General features: G+C 50.9%; 1 protein-coding gene across 6 annotated transcripts in view; it reads left to right on the top strand.

Moving 5' to 3' along the window:
• The window catches only part of LOC140408721 (coiled-coil domain-containing protein 158-like), a 418,982-nt gene that overhangs the window by 23,387 nt on the left and 368,655 nt on the right, over positions 1 to 26,940 (top strand). For 4 of the 6 annotated variants that reach the window (XM_072496325.1, XM_072496322.1, XM_072496324.1 and 1 more), the window contains exon 2: positions 10,746 to 10,841. The exons of the other annotated variants lie outside the window; for them this stretch is intronic. In XM_072496325.1, coding sequence (XP_072352426.1) covers positions 10,746 to 10,841 — 96 coding nt within the window. The remainder of the gene's footprint in view (positions 1 to 10,745; positions 10,842 to 26,940) is intronic. 6 annotated transcript variants of the gene reach the window in all.

The following is a 26,940-nucleotide window of genomic DNA, read 5'->3' as shown; positions in this document are numbered from 1 at the left end:
GATCCCCAAGTACCGAAAGCTCCTTTCCGCCCTCCTCAACGGTAGGTCGTCTATCCCTCTTCCCTGGTCCCCTGGATGCACACGAAGAGCTCTCTTTTCCCTACATTGAGCTTATAGCCCGAGAAATCCCCAAACTCCCTTAGGATCTGCATGACCTCCACCATCCCCTCCACTGGATCTGCCACATACAGTGACACCCGATGCTCCTCTCCCCCTCGCACCACCCCCCTCCATTTCCTGGACTCCCTTAGTGCCATGGTCAAAGGCTCAATTGCTAATGCAAACAACAGGGGGGACAGGGGGCAACCCTGCCTCGTCCCTCGATACAGTCAAAAATATTCCGACCTCCGCCGATTCGTAACCACACTTGCCACCGGGGCTCTATATAGGAGCTTAAACCCAACTGATAAACCCCTCCCCAAACCCAAACCTCCGCAACACTTCCAGAGATACTCCCACTCCACTCGTTCAAAGGCCTTCTCCGCATCCATAGCTGCCACTATCTCCGCCTCTCCCTCCACCGATGGCATCATAATCACATTTAGGAGCCTCCGCACATTGATGTTTAGCTGCCTGCCCTTTACAAATCCCGTCAGGTCCTCGTGAATCATCCACATCCCGGGACACAGTCCTCAATCCTCCCAGCCAGCACTTTTGCCAGCAACTTAACATCCACATTAAGGAGCGAAATCGGCCTATACGACCCACATTGCAGTGGGTCCTTGTCCCGCTTCAGGATCAGAGAAATCAGCGCCCCGGACATTGTCGGGGGCAGGGTCCCCCCCTCCCTTGCCTCATTGAAAGGCCTCACCAGCAATGGGGCTAACAGGTCCGCATACTTCCTGTAAAACTTAACCAGGAACCCATCTGGTCCCGGGGCCTTCCCCGCCTGCATGCTCCCCAGTCCTTTAACCAGCTCCTCCAACCCCAATTGGCGCCCCCAAAACAGCCACCTCCTGCTACTCCACCCTCGGGAACCTCAGTTGATCCAGAAATCGTCGCATCCCCTCTTCCCCCTGCTGGGGGCTGAGATCTGTACAGCTCCTCATAAAAAGCCTTAAATGCCTCATTTACTTTCACCGCACTCCGCACCGTACGTCCCCTGCCGTCCTTGACTCCACCTATCTCCCTCGCTGCCATCTTCTTACGGAGCTGATGTGCCAGCATCCGGCTCGCCTTCTCCATACTCGTACGTCGCCCCCTGTGCTTTCCTCCACTGTGCCTCTGCCTTTCCTGTGGTCAACAGGTCGAATTCCGTCTGGAGACTTCACCTCTCCCTAAGTAATCCCTCTTCAGGGGCCTCTGCATATCTTCTGTCCACCCTTAGGATCTCCCCCACTAACCTCTCCCTTTCCCTGCCCTCTCTCTTCTCCCTGTGAGCCCTGATGGAGATTACCTCTCCCCTGACCACCGCCTTCAGCGCCTCCCATACTACCCCCACCTGGACCTCCCCCGTTGTCGTTGGCCTCCAAATACCTTTCAATGCACCCCCGTACCCTCCCGCACACCTCCTCATCTGCCAGTAATCCCACATCAGACGCCACAGCGGGCGTTGGTCCCTCCTCCCCCCAACTCCAGCTCCACCCAGTGCGGGGCGTGGTCTGAGATGGCTATGGCCGAGTACTCCGTTCCCTCCACTTTCGGGATCAGCGCCCTGCTCAAGACAAAAAAAATCTATCCGGGAGTAGGCTTTGTGTACGTGGGAAAAAAAAGAAAATTCCCTGGCCAGGGGCCTAGCAAATCTCCACGGATCTACCCCACCCCCCCGCCGCCCCCCCCCCCCCCCCCCCCCCCCCCCCCAATCTAGTCCATAAACCCCCTAAGCACCTTGGCCGCAGCCGGCCTCTTCCCCGTCCTAGATCTGGAACGCTCTAATGCTGGGTCGAACACCGTGTTGAAATCCCTCCCATTATCAAGCTTCTTACCTCCAGGTCCGGAATGCGCCCCCAACATACGCTTCATAAATCCAGCATCATCCCAGTTCGGGGCGTATACGTTTACCAATACCACCCATGCCCCCTGCAGCCTACTGCTCACCATCGCGTACCGACCTCCATAGTCCACTACTATATTCTTGGCCTCAAATGACACCCGCTTCCCCACCAGTATTTCCACCCCTCTATTCTTCGCATCCAGCCCCCGAATGGAATACCTGTCCTACCCATCCCTTTCTTAACCTGACCTGGTCTGCCACCTTCAAATGTGTCTCCTGAAGCATGACCCACGTCTGCCTTCAGTCCCTTTAAGTGCGCAAACACTCAGGCCCTCTTAACTGGCCCATTCAGGCCCCTCACATTCCAAGTTATCAGTCGGATTGGGGGGCTTCTCACCCCCCCCGCCCTTGCTGACTAGCCATCTCCTTTTCTAGGCCAGTCCCGTGCGCGCGCCCTCCCGCACCCTCCAGTCCCCCAGACAGGGGACCCCTGCCCCGACCACCTCTTCAGCTTCCAGTTCCCCCCTCGGCCAATGCAGCAGCAACCCTATTTCCCCCCCCCCCCCCCCCCCTACCCCCACTAGATCCCTTATCTAGCTCTTTTACTCCCCCCCATAACACTCCGTAAGTCAGCTGGCTCCTGACCCCGGCCTCCCCCGCCATCCCATTGGCCCCCCCCCCCCCCGTGTGGGAATCCCCCCTCCTCCTCAGCAATCATTGTGCGCTCCTCCATCCCCCCCCCTCCATCCCTCCCTAGCGCGGGAAAAAGCCCACCGCTTTCCTGAGCCAGCCCCGCCCCGTGTGGCGCAGCTCCTGTTGCGACCTTATCCCAATTCCCCCATCCCCGGGCCTCCCCTCCCTCCAGCATCGGCGCCCACATTCTCTCAGTCTCCCCATAACCCGTAGAACATTCCTTACGCATAGTTAAAACCCTCTATACAGCCGACATTCCCCCCCACGACCACAGACCCTCAGGTTGAGTCCAACTTTTCAGATTGTATAAAGGTCCAAGCCTCTTCAGGCGTTTCAAAGTAGTGGTGTCGATCCTGAAATGTGACCCACAATCGCGCTGGCTGCAGCATTCCGAATCTCACCCCCTTCCTATGCAGCACCGCCATGGCCCGATTAAAACCAGCTCTCTTCTTTGCCACCTCCGTACTCCAGTCCTGATAGATTCGGATCACCGTATTCTCCCACCTGCTGCTCCGCTCTTTCTTGGCCCATCTCAAGACACACTCTCTATCCACGAAACAGTGAAACCTCACCACTACCGCCCTTGGCGGCTCGTTGGCCTTGGGTCTCCTCGCGAGGACCCGATGAGCCCATCTAGCTCCAGGGGACTCTGCGATTTGAGCATCGTGCTCACATATGCCCCGGCATCGGCCCCCTCCACCCCTTCAGGGAGATCCAGAATCCGAAGATTCTTCCCTCCTCGACCTGTTCTCCAGGTCTTCGAATCTTTCCGCCCACCTCTTGTGCAGCGCCTCGTGCGCCTCCATCTTCACCGCCAGGCCCAAGATCTCGTCCTCATTCTCTGCGGCTTTTTCCCGCACCTCCCGGATCTCTACCTCGTGGGCCCTTCTGTGTCTCCTTTAGCCCCTCGATCGCCGTCAGCAGTGGTGCCAGCACCTCTTTCTTAAGCTCCTCCACGCAGCGCCTGAGAAACTCCTGCTGCTCCGGCTCCCATGCCGCTTGATCTCCGCCCTCCGCCATCTTGTTTTTTCTCCCTCGCTTCTTTCGCTGCTCCAAAGCCTTTTTTTTACCGCTCCGCTTCTGGTCCACTCCATATACTATGGAAGGGGGACCTTGCTCTCACCTTCCCACACGGGAAGTCTTCAAAAAATTGCTGTTGGGGCTCCTCTGGAGAGCCCAAAAGTCCGTTCTAGCGGGAGCCGCCGAAATGTGCGGCTTAGCTCCGCATAGTCACAACCGTAAGTCCCTCCCTCCAAATCATTTATATATACTACAAACAGCAAAGGTCCCAGCACTGATCCCTGCGGAACACCACTGGTCACAGCCCTCCAATCAGAAAAGTACCCTTCCATTGCTACTCTCTGCCCTCTATGACCTAGCCAGTTCTGTATCCACCTTGCCAGCTTACCCCTGATCCCGTGTGACTTCACCTTTTGTACTAGTCTACCATGAGGGACCTTGTCAAAGGCCTTACTGAAGTCCATGTAGACAACATCCACTGCCCTACCTGCATCAATCATCTTTGTGACCTCCTCGAAAAACTCTATCAAGTTAGTGAGACACGACCTCCCCTTCACGAAACCATGCTGCCTCTCACTAATACGTCCATTTGCTTCCAAATGGGAGTACATCCTGTCTCGAAGAATTCTCTCCAGTAATTTCCCTACCACTGAAATAAGGCTCACCGGCCTGTAGTTCCCTGGATTATCCTTGCTACCCTTCTTAAACAGAGGAACAACATTGGCTATTCTCCAGTCCTCCGGGACATCACCTGAAGACAGTGAGGATCCAAAGATTTCTGTCAAGGCCTCAGCAATTTCCTCTCTAGCCTCCTTCAGTATTCTGGGGTAGATCCCACCATCAGGCCCTGGGGACTTACCTACCTTAATATTTTTTAAGACGCCCAACACCTCGTCTTTTTGGATCTCAATGTGACCCAGGCTATCTACATACCCTTCTCCAGACTCAACATCTACCAATTCCTTCTCTTTGGTGAATACTGATGCAAAGTATTCATTTAGTACATTGCCCATTTCCTCTGGCTCCACACACAGATTCCCTTGCCAACCCTTCAGTGGGCCAACCCTTTCCCTGGCTACCCTCTTGCTTTTTATGTACGTGTAAAAAGCCTTGGGATTTTCCTTAACCCTATTTGCAATGACTTTTCGGGTGACCCCTTCTAGCCCTCCTGACTCCTTGCTTAAGTTCCTTCCTACTTTCCTTATATTCCACACAGGCTTCGTCTGTTCCCAGCCTTTTAGCCCTGACAAATGCCTCCTTTTTCTTTTTGACGAGGCCTACAATATCTCTCATCATCATAGAATTTACAGTGCTAACGAATTTACTCGTTATCCAAGGTTCCTGAAAATTGCCGTATTTATCCTTCTTCCTCACAGGAACATGCTGGTCCTGAATTCCTTTCAACTGACACTTGAAAGCCTCCCACATGTCAGATGTTGATTTGCCCTCAAACATCCGCCCCCAATCTAGGTTCTTCAGTTCCCACCTAATATTGTTATAATTAGCTTTCCCCCAATTTAGCACATTCACCCTCGGACCACTCTTATCCTTGTCCACCAGCACTTTAAAACTTGTGGTCACTGTTCCCGAAATGCTCCCCTACTGAAACTTCTACCACCTAGCCGGGCTCATTCCCCAATACCAGGTCCAGTACCGCCCCTTCCCTAGTTGGACTGTCTACATATTGTTTTAAGAAGCCCTCCTGGATGCTCCTTACAAACTCTGCCCCATCTAAGCCCCTGGCACTAAGTGAGTCCCAGTCAATATTGGGGAAGTTGAAGTCTCCCATCACCACAACCCTTTTCTTTTCCAAAAATCTGTCTACCTATCTGCTTCTCTATCTCCCGCTGGCTGTTGGGAGGCCTGTAGTAAACCCCCAACATTGTGACTGCACCCTTCTTATTCCTGATCTCCACCCATATAGCCTCACTGCCCTCTGAGCTGTCCTCCCGTAGCACAGCTGTGATATCCTCCCTAACCAGTAGTGCAACTCCGCCACCCCTTTTACATCCCTCTCTATCCCGCCTGAAACATCTAAATCCTGGAACGTTTAGCTGCCAATCCTGCCCTTCCCTCAACCAGGTCTCTGTAATGGCAACAACATCATAGTTCCAAGTACTAATCCAAGCTCTAAGTTCATCTGCCTTACCCATAATACTGCTTGCATTAAAACATATGCACTTCAGGCCACCAGCCCCGCTGTGTTCAGCAACTTCTCCCTGTCTGCTCTGCCTCAGAGCCACACTGTCCCTATTCCCTAGTTCTCCCTCAATGCTCTCACCTTCTGACCTATTGCTCCTGTGCCCACCCCCCTGCCATACTAGTTTAAACCCTCCCATGTGACACTAGCAAACCTCGCGGCCAGGATATTTATGCCTCTCCAGTTTAGGTGCAACCCGTCCTTATATAGGTCACACCTGCCCCGGAAGATCTCCCAGTGGTCCAGATTACGGAAACCCTCCCTCCTACACCAGCTGTTTAGCCATGTGTTTAGCTGCTCTATCTTCCTATTTCTAGCCTCACTGGCACGTGGCACAGAGAGTAATCCCGAGATTACAACTTTTCACTTTCTGCCTAGCTCCCTGAACTCCTGCTGCAGGACCTCATGCCCCTTCCTGCCTATGTCGTTAGTACCAATATGTACAATGACCTCTGCCTGTTTGCTCTCTCCCTTCAGGATGCCCTCTACCCTTTCGGAGACATCCTGGACCCTGGCACCAGGGAGGCAACATACCATCCTGGAGTCTCTTTCACGTCCACAGAAGCGCCTATCTGTGCCCCTGACTATAGAGTCCCCTATTACTATTGCTCTTCTACGCTTTGACCCTCCCTTCTGAACATCAGATCCAGCCGTGGTGCCACTGCTCTGGCTGCTGCTGTTTTCCCCTGATGGGCTATCCCCCCGACAGTATCCAAAGGGGTATACCTGTTCGAGAGGGGGACAACCACAGGGGATTCCTGCACTAACTGCCTGCCCTTCCTGGTGGTCACCCATTTCTCTGCCTGCACCTTGGGTGTGACCACATTTATATAACTGCTATCTACAACACTTTCCGCCACCTGCATGCTCCGAAGTGCATCCAACTGCTGCTCCAACCGAACCATGCGGTCTGTGAGGAGCTCCAGTTGGGTGCACTTTCTGCAGATGAATCCATCCGGGACTCTGGAAGCCTCCCGGACCTGCCACATCTCTCAGTCAGAGCACTGCACCCCGCTAACTGACATTGCATCAATTAATTAGTAAATTAAAGTTAAAATTTAAAAAAAACATTACTGTTAACTATCTGTTTCCTAGCACTAGATTTCTACTATAAATGTGAAAGCTAAATATAGTACTCTCCGATCTCTGGCTTAGATACCCCTCTAAATTATAATTAAGTAATTATGTTTAATTAGTTACCAATGCTTAATTTTTAAAATTTAGTGTAGATTCCCAACCAGCCACTCAGGTCACAGCTTTTCTGTGATGTCACTTCAGTTTCTCCCCCCCCTCCACACACACCCATTTCTCCTTTATGCCATGTGAAGCCCTCGTCCCTCGAGGCTGATTTCTCTCATGCCCTTCTTGTGAGCTCCCTAACATCAATCTGCCACAAGTTTAAACTCCTCTAAAGCACCGCATTTCATTTCCTCATCCATAGTAAGCCCCTGCTGTGACCACCCAACTCCCCTCCAAAATCAATGACGATACCCCAGCAGTTGATTTGATATTCATTCACCTTCCAGTGCCACCTCTTGTGTTACATTTTAAAAATTCCCTGATGGGATGTGGGCGCCGCTGGCTTGGACAACATTTATTTCCCATCCCTAGTTGCCCTGGAGAAGGTGGCGATGAGCTGCCATCTTGAACCACTGCCGTCCCTGAGGTGTATGTTCCCACAACGCTGTTAGGGAGGGAGTTCTAGGATTTTTCCCCATCGACAGTGAAGGAACGACGATATTCCTGCAGGCACCCCTTCACACTTGAATTTATTGATCTCTCCACCATCTGCAGCTGCTTATTCAGCCACTGTGATCCTGTACTTTGGAATTTTCTTCCTATTTCTTTCCCTACTTTTGAAAGCTTCCTCAAAGCTACCTCCTTCAGCAGTACTTTCGGTTCTCTATCCGAGATTCTCTGTTCCCCTATGTTTTTGTTCAGTATACCACCTTTTCTGCTTCAATGTAAAAGACTGCGTTGTCTTCTGGTCTTGACTGCCATGTGGGCAGCAAGGTAGCATTGTGGATAGGACAATTGCTTCACAGCTCCAGGGTCCCAGGTTCGATTCCGGTTTGGGTCACTGTCTGTGCGGAGTCTGCACATCCTCTCCGTGTGTGCGCGGGTTTCCTCCGGGTGCTCCGGTTTCCTCCCACAGTCCAAAGATGTGCATATTAGGTGGATTGGCCATGATAAATTGCCCTTAGTATCCAAAATTGCCCTTAGTGTTGGGTGGGGTTATTGGGTTATGGGGATAGGGTGGAGGTGTTGACCTTGGGTAGGGTGCTCTTTCCAAGAGCCGGTGCAGACTCGATGGGCCGAATGGCCTCCTTCTGCTCTGTAAATTCTATGATAAATTCTATGTAAATGCAAGTTCTTATGGATGTGATTGTAATTGGTGTAATGATAAAAGTAGGAGACATTTTGTTGGATTTATTTTCACTTTCATTATCAAAAAAGTGTAATGCCCTGCTCCATGATGTTGTTATTTTATAATGCTTTGAATATTAGAAGTGCAAATGTTAATGTATCTGAACCAATAAATGGTAAATCTACAAATTTGGATTTACTGCGGTAAATCCAAAATTGACTTGACCTGATGTCTAGTAAACCAGTGGATAACTTTTAGCTGATTTGGTGGTGGAGGGAAATCATCTTTTAGATTTCTACTCACATTGGACATGATTTCATTAAAATGTTCCTCTCCTCTCAGCAATATCCTTGAGCTGTTTTTTAAGAAGCCTTTTTAGTGGTATTTTCCATTTTTACAAAAATCGCCTCAAAACAAGCAAAAAAAGGAGGAAAGCAAGCCGTAAGTATCAATGAACAACAGAACAGGCACAGCATAAAAAGTAGTCATCGCAAGAATTGGGATCAAATGGGACCGGATGAATCGGGGACAAATCCCCAACTTATTCCCTTCACAGATAGAGGACTCGTCTGCAACAAGATAGGTTACAGGCAACATCGCAGACTTACATAAACCCATAGCTTCAAAACAAAATGACAGAAGGAAGAAATCAATATCTCAAAAACCTAAGAGCTAAAGGGGAAATTGACGAAGACTGACAGCGCAAATTAAAGTCTTCTCCAGGCCTAGGCCAGAACAGATCACCATAATATAACTACAGAATGACAAGGAGAGGAACAGGCACCACCAAACATCAACTCGAGTCAAACAAATCCCAGACCTCAACAGGATAACACACAATCTGCCTGGGCCTGAAAAGGGAAAGGGCACTAAACCAAAAAGAAAAGATTAGCCCTCACTGGGGTACCTTCCTCAAACATAACGAGGACAGAACTAATCCTACCAGCCCAACCCCTCCACCCCCTCCTCCCACTCCGGCTCTGCTCGAATTCCCCTCGGGATACATTAGGATAAAGATATTTTGCACAAATCATGAATTCAACATTCAGCTTAACATGATATCGACTTATTAAATCAGGATAACCAGCGGTGCAGGACATCACACTTATTCACTTCCCTGCAAACAATTAAATTGACAATATCAACAGACAACAACATAATTATCAGGAAACAAATTCCAGGATAACAACTGAGATGCGAGGCAGTTATCAGGATTAAGATTTCTCCACTGGCGGACGAAGAAAGCAGAATTCAAAGTTAAAGCAGGATCAAAGCCGGTGAGCACTCTTTCAGATCTTCCAAGGATTCCAATAGTCGAATCACACAACCTCATTGCTTCCAACATGCTATCTCTCCCGAACCCAGGTGACCAACAACCCAACTCCAGCAGGGGTGATAGCCTGGCTGGCTCAGCCATCCCCGACCGACATCAGAAATAGGACAACATAGGACGGCGGTCAGAAGGCCAACCCCACCCCAGGCATTGGGGACGGGATTAAATGTGCTCCCTCAATCAGCCAAGGACAGTGTTCTCTCTATTACAAGAATCTCCTCTGCTCCTCTAAGCTCCATAAAAACACCTTGCAACTCGAGAAATTGGGCAGTGACGACTTGCACTGTGGAGATGAGACATTCGGATGGATCAACATCCTCACTAGCGGCCATCATCCATCGGAATGCAGCACACTGGCAGGGCAGGAAGTCTCCCAAAAGCAGCTGTGCGATGAATGAGAAGGCCCTACCCCAACTTCTTCCTACCACCATGGGTCGGTGAGGAATTAAGCCTCAACTCAATCGTGCTGAAATATTGGCCAACAAATCTCAGGACATAGTTTTTATTATGTATGCCAAGAAAAGAGGTAAAAGAAATGTGTAAACGGATTAAAAAACGGGTTCAAAGATGAGCAGAGCTGGAGCTCGCGTAAACTCCCACGCTCACATCATGTGACTGCCCATCCTTGGACTGTTGGAGTTTGCAGTTTCTATTTGTGGAGGAAATTGCTGTCAACTGTTGTCACTGCCGAGCAACTTCTTGTAGCAGAATCCAAAGAAGAACATTGTATTATTCCTTTCTGTGCTTTCTAATTGGTTAAGTCAGATCAGATTCAATATGAACTGAACAGTTTGAGATTTTGCGGTAATTCATTATTCAACTTCACTGTTAACTAGTAAGTTTGCAAAGTGGCAATATCTATTTAATGTGACTATTGACGCACCATGATATAGAATGTATTACAAAAATCTATTGCCGTACTGTTGCTGTCAGATGTTAGTCAAATCACATGCAAGAAAGGAGAATTTTTTACCACTGTTACTGTTGAAATGTTTCAATTATTCTTCATGAAAGTGAAGTTATTTTTGGAATGAGTGAATTAATGTAGTTTGGTATTGTAAGAATAAAATAAAAGCTGGTGATTGAGTTGGGTTGAAAAGAGCAACAGGGTGCACACGGACTAAAGGCCAACATGAGAAGGAGACCATAATTGTGAATTCAGTTCCAAACTATGATTGTCATGTTATTTGATTACTAGGGGCTCATGGGCGTTTATCATCTACTGACTATCGGTCTTGTCAGTCAAGTCTGCATGCCTCAGAAGCTGGAAAAGAACAATTTACATTGTGTAAATGTAAGTGTTTGGATTATTGATATTCTTTGGAAATTTTAATTCCTGATTGAGTACTTGAACGCAACACTAATTGAATTTTAGACATAGAGGTTATTTTTCCCTGTGTGAGGAATCTAGACCATGGGGACACAGTTTCAGGACCTCCAATAATTTTGATGAGAAGATAAATCAGGAAGATTTAGATAACAAAGATGAGAAGAAATGTCTTCACTCGAAGGGTTGTGGATGTTCCACCGCTGACTAAGGCTGAGATGGATAGAGTTTTGGTGTCACAGTTAATGAAGGGATATGGGGAGCAGGTGGGAACATAGAACATTACAGCGCAGTACAGGCCCTTCGGCCCTCGATGTTGCGCCGACCTGTGAAACCACTCTAAAGCCCAGTTACACTATTCCCTTATCGTCCATATATCTATCCAATGACCATTTGAATGCCCTTAGTGTTGGTGAGTCCACTACTGTTGCAGGCAGGGCATTCCACGCCCTTACTACTCTCTGAGTAAAGAACCTACCTCTGACATCTGTCCTATATCTATCTCCCCTCAATTTAAAGCTATGTCCCCTCGTGCTAGACATCACCATCCGAGGAAAAAGGCTCTCACTGTCCACCCTATCCAATCCTCTGATCATCTTGTATGCCTCAATTAAGTCACCTCTTAACCTTCTTCTCTCTAACAAAAACAGCCTCAAGTCCCTCAGCCTTTCCTCATAAGATCTTCCCTCCATACCAGGCAACATTCTGGTTAATCTCCTCTGCACCCTTTCCAATGCTTCCACATCCTTCCTATAATGCGGCGACCAGAATTGCACGCAATACTCCAAATGCGGCCGCACCAGAGTTTAAAAAAAAAATGTTTATTAAAGGATTTTCATAAAATATCAATAACAAAATGAAAAAGAAACCCAACAGGGTTAAGTACAAAACACAGCCCAGAAAAACAACCCTCCATACACGCCCCCCCCCCCCCCCGTACATAAATAATAAATTAACATTAACACCCCCGACTTAATACAACAAGTATATACAACCCCTCAGACACTCCAGTATAAATAACAGAAACAAAAAAGTAAAGTGACACCCCCCCCCCCCCCCCCCCCCGAGTTGCTGCTGCCATTGACCAATGTCTACCGCTCTGCCAGGAAGTCTAAGAATGGTTGCTACCACCTAAAGAACCCTTGTACTGACCCTCTCAAGGCGAAGTTCACCCTCTCCAACTTAATAAACCTCGCCATATCGTTGATCCAGGATTCCACGCTTGGGGGGCCTCTCATCCTTCCACTGAAGAAGAATCCCTCGCCGGGCTACCAGGGACGCAAAGGCCAGAATTCCGGCCTCTTTTGCCTCCTGCACTCCCGGCTCCTCTGCCACCCCAAATATTGCGAGCCCCCAGCCCGGCTTGACCCTGGATCCGACCACCTTCGACACCGTCCTCGCTACGCCCTTCCAAAATTCCTCCAGCGCTGGGCATGCCCAGAACATATGGGTGTGGTTTGCTGGGCTCCATGAGCACCTAACACACCTGTCCTTCTCTTCGCGCCCCCCCCCCCCCTCCCACCCAAAACCGACTCATCCTTGTCCCGGTCATGTGTGCCCTGTGCAGCACCTTAAACTGTATGAGGCTGAACCTCGTACACGATGAGTAAGAGTTCACCCTCCCAAGGGCGTCTGCCCACGTCCCTTCCTCAATTTCCTCTCCCAACTCCTCCTCCCACTTATCTTTTACCTCCACCACCGAGGCCTCCTCCACCTCCTGTATCACCTGGTAAGTTTCCGAGATCTTCTCCACTCCCACCCACCCTCCCCTGAGAGCACCCTGTCCTGTACTGTGTGTGGCCGTAGCCGCGGGAATTCCGCCACCTGCCGTCTGGCAAACGCCCTTACCTGTAAGTACCTGAAGGTGTTCCCCGGGGGGAAGCCCGTACGTCTCCTCCAGCTCACACAGGCTCGCGAACTTCCCGTCCACAAACAGGTCCCCCAACCTTTGTATCCCTGCCCTGTGCCACCCCGCAAACCCTCCACCTGTTCTTCCTGGGGCGAACCGGTTGTTCCCCCATAGTGGGGTCCTCGCCGAGGCCCCCACTTCCCCTCTGTGCCGTTTCCACTGCCCCCAGATTTTGAGGGCAACCACCACCACCGGGCTCGTGGTATACCTCCTTGGAGGGAGCAGCAGCGGCGCCGTTGCCAGCGCCCCCAGACTCGTACCTAAGCAAGATGCCGTCTCCAGCCTCTTCCATGAGGCCCCCTCCCCCTCCATCACCCACTTGCGCACCATCGTCGCATTGGCGGCCCAATAGTATCCACAGAGGTTGGGCAGCGCCAGCCCCCCCCTATCTCTACTCCGCTCCAGGAACACCCTTCTCACCCTCGGAGTCCCTCGCGCCCACACAAACCCCATTATACTCCTGTTAACCCGCCTGAGAAAAGCGTTCGGGATAAACACGGGGAGGCTCTGGAACAGGAACAAAAACCTTGGGAGCACTGTCATTTTGATTGACTGCACCCTACCCGCCAAGGACAGTGGCAACGCGGCCCACCTCTTGAACTCCTCCTCCATTTGCTCCACCAGCCTTGTAAAATTAAGCCTATGCAGGGCCCACCCAGCTCCTGGCCACCTGGACTCCCAGATACCTGAAGCCCCTCTTCGCCTTTTTTAGTGGGAGCTCGCCAATCCCCCACTCCTGGTCCCCTGGATGAACTACGAACAGCTCGCTCTTCCCCATGTTGAGCTTGTACCCCGAAAAGTCCCCAAATTCTCTAAGAATCCTCATTACCTCCAGCATTCCTCCCACTGGGTCCGCCACATACAGCAGCAGGTCATCCGCATGAAGTGACACCCTATGCTCCTCCCCACCACACACCAACCCCCTCCAGTTCCTTGACTCCCTCAGTGCCATAGCCAGGGGTTCAATCACCAATGCGAAGAGCAGGGGGGCAGGGGACACCCCTGTCTCGTCCCTCGGTGCAACCGAAAGTACTCGGACCAACTCCTGTTTGTGGCCACACTCGCCATCGGGACCTCAGACAACAGCCTAACCCAATTGACAAACCCCTCCCCAAACCCGAACCTCTTCACCTCCCACAGGTACCCCCACTCTACCCTATTGAAGGCTTTCTCAGCGTCCATCGCCACCACTATCTCCGGCTCCCCCTCCCTCGCCAGCATCATGATAACGTTCAAAAGCCTCCGCACATTCGCATTCAACTGCCTCCCCTTCACAAACCCCGCCTGGTCTTCATGGATGATCTGCGGCACACAATCCTCAATCCTCGTGGCTAAGACTTTCGCCAGCACCTTGGCATCTACATTTAGCAAGGAAATCGGTCTGTAAGACCCACACTGCAGGGGATCCTTGTCCCGCTTCAGGATCAAGGAGATCAGTGCCCGGGACATCGTCGGGGGGCAAAGCCCCCCCCCTCCCTTGCCTCATTGAAGGCTCTAACTAACAGCGGGCCCAACAGGTCCATATATTTTTTATAGAATTCGACCGGGAAACTATCCGGCCCCGGTGCCTTCCCTGCCTGCATGCTTCCTATTGTAGCCAGTTAAAATGGCTAACTCCCGATTTAAAATGGCGAACGGCAAAGGCTGATGGGAAAGTCAGCCAACAGGACACAAACAAGCAGCTGCAGGTTGACTGGGTATTTACCTCTGGAAAGGCCAGACAAGATCGATACCAGCAACCATCAGCAAAACAAAACACCAGCCATCTGCATACTAATGAGCAATCCCCGGGAACAATAAACAACATTTAGACACATAAAGCCAAACCAGACTCTTTGCCGCCAGCAGAAGCCTACACAAAGGGAGGTGAACGACCACCTCAAGACCGCCCATCGATCAGGGAACCGCTCCAGCATTGGAGAAAATCGAACCAAGTGATTGGGACAAAGTCCAGTCACTTGGAACCAGGTACAGGGTCCGCCCCGAAAGGTGGGAAGCCCCTGGGGACTATAAGAATTAAGCCCAAGTTCAAATCGTTCTTCTTGACCGGGTCACTCAGCAACGCAAACCAACCCTTGACAGTGACCGGGTCAGCCGCCGCCGATATCCAGTAAGTCTTACTTCAACGCTCGCTACGAGATAGGTGTTCCTAGCTACCAATCTGTACCAACTTCGAATCCCGCAGGCTCAGAACCCGAACGTTTCCCTGACCTGGTGGGCCAGTTCCATGTTAAGTATTGGCCTGTTAGCTGTAGAAGTAGCTTAGACGTAGAATTTGTACATGAGTAGTGATTACTGTGTATAATAAATGTGCTTTGATTTAAATCTTACGAAGCGGTGTATTGGATTATTGATCAGTACTTGGACCTGAACCACGTGACGGTATCATAAAGATACCTGGTGACTCGAGCAAAGGTGATAAAACAGAGCAATTAAACTAAGGCAAAAGTTAGCAACACTATCCCTTTGATCAGCTCCTCCAGCCCAATCGGGGCCCCCAATCCCGCCACCAGTCCCTCTTCCACCTTTGGAAACCTCAATTGGTCCAGGAAGCGGCCCGTCCCTCCCTCCTCCCGTGGGGGCTCAGATCGGTACAATTCCTCGTAGAAGTCCCTGAAGACCCCATTGATGCCAGCTCCACTCCGCACCACATTCCCTCCCCTGTCCTTAACTCCCCCCATCTCCCTAGCTGCGCCCCGCTTCCGAAGCTGATGCGCCAGCATCCGGCTTGCCTTTTCCCCATACTTGTAAATCGCCCCCTGGGCCTTCCTCCACTGCACCTCCGCCTTCCTGGTGGTCACCAGGTCGAATTCAGCCTGGAGGCTCCGCCTCTTCCTCAACAATCCTTCCTCGGGCTCCTCCGCAAACCTCCTGTCTACCCTCACCATCTCCCCCACCAAACTCTCCCGCTCCCTCCGCTCCTTGTGGGCCCTGATGGAGATCAGCTCTCCCCTCACCACCGCCTTCAGTGCCTCCCATACCATCCCCACTCGGACCTCCCCGTTGTCCTTGGTCTCCAGGTACCACTCTATACGTCCTCGGACCCACTCGCTCACCTCCTCGTCCGCCAACAGCCCCACCTCCAAGCGCCACAGCGGGCGCTGGTCCCTCTCCTCCCCCATCTCCAAGTCCACCCAATGCGGGGCGTGGTCCGAAATGGCTATTGCCGAATACTCAGTATCCTCTACTCTCACTATCAACGCCCTACTCAAGGTGAAAAAGTCGATTCGTGAATAAGCCTTATGGACATGTGAGAAGAATGAAAATTCCGTAGCCCCCGGCCTTGCAAATCTCCAAGGGTCCACCCCTCCCATCTGGTCCACAAACCCCCTCAGCACTTTAGCCGCCGCCGGCTTCCTCCCCGTCCTAGACCTGGAGCGATCCAGTGCCGGGTCCAGCACCGTGTTAAAGTCTCCCCCCATTATCAGGCCCCCCACTTCCAAGTCTGGGATCTGACCCAACATACGCTGCATAAAACCCGCATCGTCCCAGTTAGGGGCATAAACATTGACCAGTACCACCCTCTCTCTCTGCAACTTACCACTTACCATTATGTACCTGCCGCCATTATCTGCCACAATGCTTGACGCCTCGAATAACACCTTCTTTCCCACCAAGATCGCCACCCCTCGATTTTTGGCATTCAGCCCCGAGTGAAACACCTGACTTACCCACCCTTTCCTCAATCTTACCTCGTCTGCCACCTTCAGGTGTGTCTCCTGAAGCATAACCACATGCGCCTTGAGCCCCTTCAGGTGTGCGAACACGCGGGCCCGCTTAACCGGCCCATTCAGTCCTCTTACATTCCAGGTTATCAGCCGGATCAGGGGGCTACCCGCCCCCCTGCCCCGCCGACAAGCCATGACCCCTCCTCGGCCAGCCACGCGCCTGCACCCCACACCCGGCCCGTTCCCCACAGCCCCCCCCCCCCCCCCCCCCCCCCCGGTTAGGACCCATCCTGGCTGATTTACTCCCCCCATTGCACTTCCGCAAGTCAGCTGACTCCTGCTGACCCCAGCCGCTCCCGCCTCTCCTTCGACTCCTCCCATTATGTGGCACACCCGTCCCCATCCATAGGCTCTCCCCCTCCCCCTTCTGTTCTAAGCGCGGGATGCAACCCTCGCTTACCCGCCCCGGCCCCGCCCCCTGCAGTCTTCCAACGCGGGAAGAAGCCCGCGCTTTCACCTACCAGGCCCCGCCACCTCTGACGCAGCTCCTTTTACAGGCCCGGTCCCCTCACCCCTGACTCGGGCCTCCCCCTCTCCAGCGGGGCCCCATCTCACCTCCAAGAGCCCCCCCGACCAACCCAACCAAAAGAGTGCCCAACCCGCCCCAGCCACCCTCACCGATCCAAAAGAGAAAAAACACAAAGAAAAAGAAACACGGAGCAATACAAAGGCCCCCCCCCCTCGAAACAAAAATAAACATAGCATATCAACCGCAGTCCCCAATCGCCCGTCCCGACCCTCAATCTGTGTCCAACTTCTCGACCTGAACAAAGGTCCACGCCTCCTCCTGAGACTCAAAATAATGGTGCCGGTCCTTGTAGGTAACCCACAGTCGCGCCGGCTGCAACATGTCAAACTTCACCCCCTTCCTGTGCAGCGCCGCTTTCGCTCGATTGTACCCGTCCCTCCTCTTCGCCACCTCCGCACTCCAGTCTTGATATATCTCCCACCTGCTGCTCCTCTCCTTCTTGGCCCACCTGAGCACACACTCCCGATCGACGAACCTATGGAACCTCACCAGCACCGCCCGCGGAGGCTCGTTAGCCTTGGGCCTCCTCGACAGCACTCAATGGGCCCCCTCCAGCTCCAGGGGCCCCTGGAAGGACCCCGCTCCCATCAGCGAGTTCAACATGGTGACCACATAGGCCCCCACGTCCGGCCCCTCCAGCCCCTCCGGGAGGCCCAGAATCCGCAGATTCTTCCGCCTCGACCGATTCTCCATCCCCTCGAACCGCTCCTGCCATTTCTTGTGGAGCGCCTCGTGCGCCTCTACCTTTACCTCCAGGCCTAAGATCTCGTCCTCATTGTCAGAGATCTTTGTCGAGCCTCGCGGATCGCCACTCCCTGGGCCGTCTGTGTCTCCAGCAGCTTATCAATAGACGCCTTCATCGGCTCTAGCAGGTCCGTTTTAATCTCTCTGAAGCAGTGCTGGATACCCTCCTGCTGCTCTCCCGCCCACTGCATCCACGCTGCTTGGTCTCCGCCCGCCGCCATTTTGTCCTTCTTCCCGCGCACGTTCTTCGGGTCCACCACCACCTTTTTTGTCGCCCCACTCCTAGTTGAAGCCATATACTGACGGGGAGCTGTTGTAGACTCCTTCCCACACCGGGAAACATCGAAAAAGAGACTCCTTCCCACACCGGGAAACATCGAAAAAGTGCCGTTGGGGGCCCAGAAAAGAGCCCAAAAGTCAGTTTTTGCGGGAGCCGCCGAATGTGCGACTTAGCTCCGCATAGCCGCAACCAGACGTCCGCACCAGAGTTTGTACAGCTGCAACATGACCTCATGGCTCCGAAACTCAATCCCTCTACCAATAAAAGCGAACACACCGTACGCCTTCTTAACAACCCTCTCAAGCTGGGTGGCTACTTTGAGGGATCTATGTACATGGACACCGAGATCTCTATGCTCATCCACACTGCCAAGAATCTTACCATTAGCCCAGTACTCCGTCTTCCTATTTTTCCTTCCAAAATGAATCACCTCACACTTTCCTGCATTAAACTCCATTTGCCACCTCTCAGCCCAGCGCTGCAGCTTATCTATGTCCCTCTGTAACTTGTAACATCCTTCCGCACTGTCCACAACTCCACCGACTTTAGTGTCATCTGCAAATTTACTCATCCATCCTTCTACGCCCTCCTCCAGGTCATTTATAAAAATGACAAACAGCAGTGGCCCCAAAACAGATCCTTGTGGTACACCACTAGTAACTGGACTCCAGTCTGAACATTTCCCATCAACCACCACCCTTTGTCTTCTTCCAGCTAGCCAATTTCTGATCCAAACTGCTAAATCACCCTGAATCCCATGTCTCCGTATTTTCTGCAATAGCCTACCGTGGGGAACCTTATCAAACCCTTTACTGAAATCCATATACACCACATCAACTGCTTTACTCTCATCCACCTGTTTGGTCACCTTCTCAAAGAACTCAATAAGGTTTGTGAGGCACGACCTACCCTTCACAAAACCGTGTTGACTATATCTAATCAAATTATTCCTTTCCAGGTGATTATAGATCCTATCTCTTATAAACCTTTCCAAGATTTTGCCCACAACAGAAGTAAGGCTCACTGGTCTATAGTTACCGAGGTTGTCTCTACTCCCCTTCTTGAACAAGGGGACAACATTTGCGATCCTCCAGTCTTCTGGCACTATTCCTGTAGACAAAGATGACTTAAAGATCAAAGCCAAAGGCTCAGCAATCTCCTCCCTAGCTTCCCAGAGAATCCTAGGATAAATCCCATCCGGCCCAGGGGACTTATCTATTTTCACACTTTCCAGAATTGCTAACACCTCCTCCTTATGAACCTCAAGCCCTTCTAGTCTAGTAGCCTGAATCTCAGTATTCTCCTCGACAACATTGTCTTTTTCCTGTGTGAATACTGACAAAAAATATTCATTTAGCACCTCTCCTATCTCCTCGGACTCCACGCACAACTTCCCACTACTGTCCTTGACTGGCCCTACTCTCGCCCTAGTCATTCTTTTATTCCTGACATATCTATAGAAAGCTTTAGGGTTATCCTTGATCCTACCTGCCAAAGACTTCTCATGTCCCCTCCTGGCTCTTCTTAGCTCTCTCTTTAGGTCCTTCCTAGCTAACTTGTAACTCGCGAGCGCCCTAACTGAACCTTCATGTCTCATCTTTACATAAGCCTCCTTCTTCCTCTTGACAAGAGTTTCGACTGCTTTAGTAAACCACGGTTCCCTTGCTCGACCACTTCCTGCCTGCCTGACCGGTATATACTCATCAAGGACACGCAGTAGCTGTTCCTTGAAGAAGCTCCACATTTCCATTGTGCCCATCCCCTGCAGTTTTCCTCTCCATCCGGTGCATCCTTAGTCTTGCCTCATCGCATCACAATTGCCTTTCCCCCAGATATAACTCTTGCCCTGCGGTATATACCTATCCTTCACTGAAGGAAAGTGAAGTTGAAACCCAAGATCAGCCACAATAACATTGAGTGACAGAGGAGACTTGACTGTATGGTCTACTACTATATCCATTTCTTGTGCTTTTGGATTCTTTTTAAAAACTATATTTTTTTATTCTCCTACTTTTTCTCCCAGATTTACACCCACCAACAATAAACAATAATCAGGAACAAATATGTCAATCCCCATATCAATAACAACAATCCCATCCTCCCACCAAACCCCAAACATTAGCCCGCATGTTCACACAAACAAATGACAAAAAGGAATCAGGGATCACCCATAGTCGCCATTAACACATACAGCCCACCCCCCCCCCCACCCCCCCCCCAACTCATGTTCGATGTTATCCAGTTCTTGGAAGTGCATAATGAATAACGCCCATGAATTGTGGAACCCCTCCATCCTTCACATCAGTTCAAACTTAACCTTCTCAAGAGTCAAGAATTCCAACAGGCCCCCCCGCCACGCCAGGGCACAGGGTGGAGAGGTTGCTCTCCAACCTATCAGGATCCGCCTTCGGCCGATCAACGAGGCAAAGGCTACAACATCTGTCTCCGCACCCGTTTCCAACCCTGGCTGGTCCGACACCCCGAATATGGCTTCATGGAGGCCCGGGTCCAGTTTCACGTGCACCACTTTAGAAATTACCCTAAACACCTCCTTCCAGTAATCCTCTAGCTTTGGACAGGACCAAAACATATGAACGTGATTAGCGCCCCCCCCCGCAACGTTCACACACATCTTCTACTCCTTCAAAGAATCGGCTCATCCTTGCCCTCGTGAGGTGTGCTCTGTATACCACCTTCAGCTGGATCAGCCCTAACCTCGCGCACGAGGTGGAGGCATTCACTCTTCGGAGCACCTCACCAGAACCTCTTCTCTGCATCCTCTCCCAACTCTTCCTCCCACTTTGCTTTGATCCCTTCCAGTGGTGCCTTCTCCTCTTCCAAAATAGCTCCATAAACCACCGACACTGCCCCCTTCTCCAGTCCCCCTGTCGTCTGTACCTCCTCCAGCAATGTGGAGGCCGGCTCCACCGGGAAGCTCTGTATCTCCTTTCTGGCAAAATCTCGAACCTGCATGTATCTAAACATTTCCCCCTGCACCAGCCCATACTTTGCTTCCAGCTCCTTCAATCCTGCAAACCGACCCCTAAGAAACAAATCTTTTAGTGTCTTAACCCCCATCTCCTCCCATTTCCTAAAATTTCCATCCCACTTCAATGGCTCAAATCTGTGGTTCCCTGGAATCGGCATTTCCCTTGACCCTGCCCCCAACCCGAAGTGTTGGCGAAACTGCTTCCAAATTCTCAATGAAGCTATTATTACCGGACTCCCTGAGTATTTCCCCAGGGCTATTTGGAGCGGCGCTGTTGCTAGTGCTTTCAATCCCGACCTCCTGCACAAACTCCTCCATTCTGACCCACTGGGAATCAACCCCTCTGACCCAGCTCCGCACCTTCTCCACATTCGATGCCCAGTAGTAATACATCAGGTTCGGAAGACCCAAACCTCTGCCTGCCTTCCCCTCTGTAGCAGCACCTTTCTAACTCTGGCCACCTTCCCTCCCCATATGAACGAAGCAATCATTCCCTCAATCTTTCTGAAAAAAGCCTTTGAGAGGAAAATCGGCAGGCATTGAAAAATAAACAGAAATCGCGGCAACATGTTCATTTTAACCGCCTGTACTCGACCTGCCAGTGACAGAGGGAGACCATCCCACCTTGCCAGATCAGCTTTCACTCTCCCCACAAAACTAGAAATGTTGTACCTGTGGGGCCCCCCCCATTCCCGGGCAACCTGCACCCCCATGTACCTATAGTGGGTCCCTGCCTACGGAATGGCAGCCCCCCCAGCCCTGCCCCCACACCGAGACACCACAAAATACTCACTCTTGTCTAGATTTAGTTTGTATCCCGAGAAAGATCCAAACACTAGAAGCAGCTCCATTATTCCCCCTATCGACACACTCGGTTCCGACACGTATAACAGCAAGTCATCGGCAAATAAGGACACCCTATGCTCTAGCTTTTTAGCAACAGGGAAATCGATGCCTGCCCCAAAGTTTGTGGCAACACCCGCTTCCCTATCGCCTCTTCAAACATCCCCACCATCAGCGGTACCAGCTTATCCTTGAATTTCTTATAATATTCCACCGGAAACCCATCCGGCACTGCCACCTTCCCCGACTGCATCCTCCCAATCGCATCATTTATCTCCTGCTCCACTATCGCTCCTTCTAATGTAGCCCTGTCCCCCTCCACTAACCTCGGGTACTCCAACCCATCTAGAAATTCCTGCATCTCCCGGTCTCCCCCAGGTGGCTCTGACCTGTACAATCTCTCATAAACCTTGTTAATCAGATCCGGAGCCATCACCAACTCCCCTGACCTGTCCCTCACCTGAACAATTTCCCTGACTACTGCTAACATACAGCACACACATAAGGCAGCTTTATCTCCATGTTCATAAACTGCACCCCTTGCTCGTCTCAGTTGGCGCACCGCCTTCCTGGTAGATAGTCGGTCAAAGCTCGCCTGTAGTTCCTTCCTCTTTTTCAACTTTGCTGGGTCCCCATCTTCTGCATAACTCCTATCTACCTCCAACATCTCATCTATTACCCTCTGCCGCTCTAACCTCTCCTCTTTGTCCAGCCTGGCCTTAAACGAGATCACCTCACCCCTCACCACCGCCTTTAGAGCCTCCCAGACAACTGCCTTCGACACCTCACCCGTACAGTTGAAACCGCCCCCCACTTGCTTGCCTCGTAGGTGCATCGAAACCTGCTAAACAGGCTCCAATGTCCGCAGCCCTCCTCTCACCTCACCTCTGTTCAGTAGCCGACTTTAGTTAGCTCCCCCTGCCAAGGTATACCCACCCAGTCCCAGAGAAAGCAAAAACAAAAACAACAATCCAACCCATACCATTCACTAAAATAAGATATAACAGTCGCAACACAGAATGCCAATCAACCCAACCAATAAGTTGAACTCTGTAACAATGTGAAGTGAAGTAAATTACAATACACGTCAGTAAAAAGAAAGTTATAGCATTTATACATTTTCCAGCTCCCTAATCACAGTCCACAGTCTCTCTTCCAGCTCCGCTCACGTCTGTCCCAAGCCTTCTGCCCTCACGAACGCCTCCGCTGTCTCAAAATAAAAGTCTTTGGCATCATACATCACCCTCAGCTTCGCCGGGTATGCCATACCAAATCGCACCTCCTTTTTGTACAGTGCCGCCTTCACTGGCTCGAACGCCGTTCGTCTTTTTGCCAACTCCACCGTCAAGTCCTGGTAGATCTGAACTCCAGCACCATCCCACTGCACCTCGCGCCTCTGCTTCGCCCAGCTTAACACCTCCTTCATGCAGTACTTATGGAAGCAGATAGATACTGCTCTTGGTGGCTCATTCACTTTGGGCTTTGGCCTTAATGACCGATGAGCTTGGTCCAGCTCGTACCGGGGAGGGGTTCTCACCCTCCCCATCAATTCCGCCAACTTCTTAACAAAGTACTCTGTTGGCCTTGGGCCCTCTGTCCCTTCGGGCAAGCCCACAATTCTCAGATTGTGCCACCTCGAACGGTTCTCCAAGTCCTCGAGCTTTGCTCGGAGTCCTCTGTTGACCTCCACCACCCTCCGCAGCTCGTCCCCCATCGAGGTGAACTGGTCGCTGTGCTGCGACGTGGCCTCCTCCACTTCCTTCATCTACTCGTCCTGCTCTCTCACCTCAGCTGGTGTCTTTGCCACAGCTACCCTCATCAGGGCGATTGCCTCCTCCACCAATGACTTCAGTGCGACCGCCATCTCCTTCCTCAAAGCCTCCATGTGCCTCGCAAACTGCTTTTCCAGCTCCACAACCATCACCTCGGTCACCTTCTCCATCGTAAGTAGTGCGGCCCCACCATGCGGTCCGGCATCCGCCATCTTGTCAGCGCTTTTGCTGGTCATCTCATTCAACGGCGAGCCCGCGCTTCCTCCCTTCTTCGACGCGCTTTTCGCATCCTTTAACGACTTATTATTTTTCCTTTTTTTTCCCCCTTCTTTCCTCCTTCAATTATTTCTTTTAAATAGAAAAACAAAAAATTCTTCCTTCAAAAAAAACTTTCACAAAGTCTCTTTAAAACCTCTTTCTCTTCTTTTTTCTATTCCTCAAGACTTCCCCTGGGACCGGACTTCAGTCTTCTTACAACATTCTAGGTGGGAGCCAGCCGATGTGGGACATCTCAGCTACATCATGCCCTGGCTTCGGGCCTGCCGCCTCGACCTCCATTTGGCTCTGACCCCCGCTGCACCGACCTCCGCGCGCGCTGGGCCCGACGCCTCAGCTCCAGCCGCCCGACACCCGCGTGGGGTTATCGGCGGTTTTCAGGCCAGAACGCCTGGAATGGCCCCAAAGGCCACCAATCCGGGTGGAGAGCAAAGAATCGGGGAAACCCCCGAAAGCACCGCAAATAGTGGCCACCGGCGGGAGCTCCTCGATGCGCGCTTTTGTATTCTTAATGTGTTCTTTGAACCTTTTGAAGTGGAGTGCCTCTGAAGGAAAGGGATTATAAGGCATGGTGTGTCAGCTTTTATTCTGTGGTGGCAAATTCTAACCTACAATTGGTAATTTATAATATGCTCTGTCATTTTATAATATCTTTATTATTATTGTCACAAGTAGGCTTCGATTAACACTGCAATGAAGCTACTGTGAAAAAACCCTAGTCGCCACACTCCGGCGCCTGTTCGGGTACACAGAGGGAGAATTCAGAATGTCCAATTCACCTAACATATATCTTTTAATGGGAAGCATGGTGGCGCAATGGTTAGCATTGCTACCTCACGGTGCCGAGGTCCCAGGTTTGATCCCAGCTCTGGGTCACTGTCCGTGTGGAGTTTGCTTATTCTCCCCATGTTGTGTGGGTTTTGCCCCCACAATCCAAAGATGTGCAGGGTAGGCGGATTGGCTACACTAAATTGACCCTTTATTGGAAAAGATTAATTGGGCATTCTAAATTTAAAAAAAATTATCTTTTAATATATCTTTTTACATGGGGATATTTTAAAGTCTTTATCTCCTGCTATGGAATTTTGACTTCAGAATTTTTGTGGAACAGTAGCGCTTGTGGGTAAATGCAGTCCGTGTAGCTTCAGCATGTTGGGTACATTATTGGATGGGGAGGATGCAAGCTAAATACAAATTAATTTAATTAAATAAATCTAGAGTAAAGAGTTAGCCTTAGTAATGGTGATCACAATTGCCATAAAATCAGTCTGGTTTACAAGTATCTTTTAAGAAAGGTCTTCTGCTGTCCATGCCTGTTCTGGCCTATATGTGACTCCAGACCTACAGCAACGTGATTGTCTTAACTGCCCTCTGAAATGGCCTGGCAAGCCATTCAGTTGTACCAAACTGCTAAGCAAAGTTTAGTACAAATAAAACTGGACAGACCTCCCAGCACTCCCCTCAGGAACAGACTAAACAAAGGAACACCTTGCCCTGTTGACTCCACACAGACTTCCACGTTTACATCTCGGGACTTTTGCCAAAATTTGAATAGCTCTCTCGTAGACTAATTAAACAACAGCCTGATAACCTTACAACCAATGTGCCAGAGCTCCCCCTTCACCATCCTGGCCTGACCCACTGGGAGGACATGCCCACTAGAGGCGGCAACACAATGGTATACAGTTGGGAGGGAGTAGCTGTGGAGGTCTCAACATTGATTCCAGAGCCCATTGAGTTCCATGGCTTCCAGTCAAACCTATTCAAGGAAATCTTCTGTAATTACCATCTACTGCCCTCCCTCAACTGTTGAATGCCACTTGGAAGATTCACTGCAAATAGCAAAGGCATTGAATGTACTGTGAGTGGTGAACTTCAATGTGCATCACAAATGTGTGTTTTAGTAGTGCCATCACTGATTCCTGTCAGAGTCCTGAAGGACATATCTGTCTGACTCTGCCTGTGGCAGGTGTTGAGGGAACCCAACTGAAAAGACCTACTTGACTTTGTCCTCACTAAACAACCTGTTGCAGATGCATCTGTCTATGACAGCATTGGTAGGAATGACCATCGAACAACCCTTTGAAGGTGAAACCTCATCTTTACACCCTCTATTATGTTGTGTGGCACTACCACTTTTAAGACACAGGAAGTCAGCAGTAGATTTTAATCAAGATCACATTACGTCCGCCCACGGCAGTGAACTATTTACATAGCACAGTCCCGTTGGGAGAACCAACATGCCGAGCTAGCTTTCATACCAGATTCTTACGAGCCCCAGATGGGTGGGCCTCCGCCTACTAGTGGGGGTACTCCTATTCCATGAGCGCCACAGGAAGATCAGTCCGGGTATCCGTCAAATCCGAAAGTTCTTCCTCCGCCACAAATTGAGGAGGCCTTCTCTGCTTCATAGGCAGTGGGATATGACTGAGGGGATAGGTGTGGGCTTTCTAGACCCCTGGGTGATGCCGAAAGTAGATTTGTATGCCGCCAGCAAAAGTACCCATTGCTGAATCCAGGACGAGGCTATGGGTGGAATCCCCTTGTCCTCCTCAAAGAGACCCAGCAGTGGCTCGTGGTCAGTGGTAATAGAAGAATACTGCCTGTAGACATACTGATGGTATACTTTCACGGTGAATATCACAAGTCAAACCTTCTTTTTATATCTGGACGTAGCAGTGCTCCACATCTGCCATGGTTCTAGAAGTGAATGTGATGGGGCGTTCTGTGCCATGGTCCCATCTATGGGACACCACTGCCCGATGCCGTATGGAGAGGAGGTCCAGGTGAGGACAAGCGGCTGGGATGGATCATAATGGGCCAGCAGCTAGGAGGATGACAACGGTCTCTTCACTCCTGTGAATGCCTCCTCCTGTGGAGTTCCCCAGGCCCACTTCTGGTTCTTTCGCAACAAGATATGAGTGGGTGCCAGTAGGATGGCCAGGTTTGAAATAAACTTACGAGACTCAGAAATGTTAGTCATTTTGTGGAGTTGG

The sequence above is a fragment of the Scyliorhinus torazame genome, chromosome 3 (assembly GCF_047496885.1).
Source record: "Scyliorhinus torazame isolate Kashiwa2021f chromosome 3, sScyTor2.1, whole genome shotgun sequence".
NCBI classification, from domain to species: domain Eukaryota; kingdom Metazoa; phylum Chordata; class Chondrichthyes; order Carcharhiniformes; family Scyliorhinidae; genus Scyliorhinus; species Scyliorhinus torazame.
This window is presented reverse-complemented; position numbering and strand designations above follow the sequence as displayed.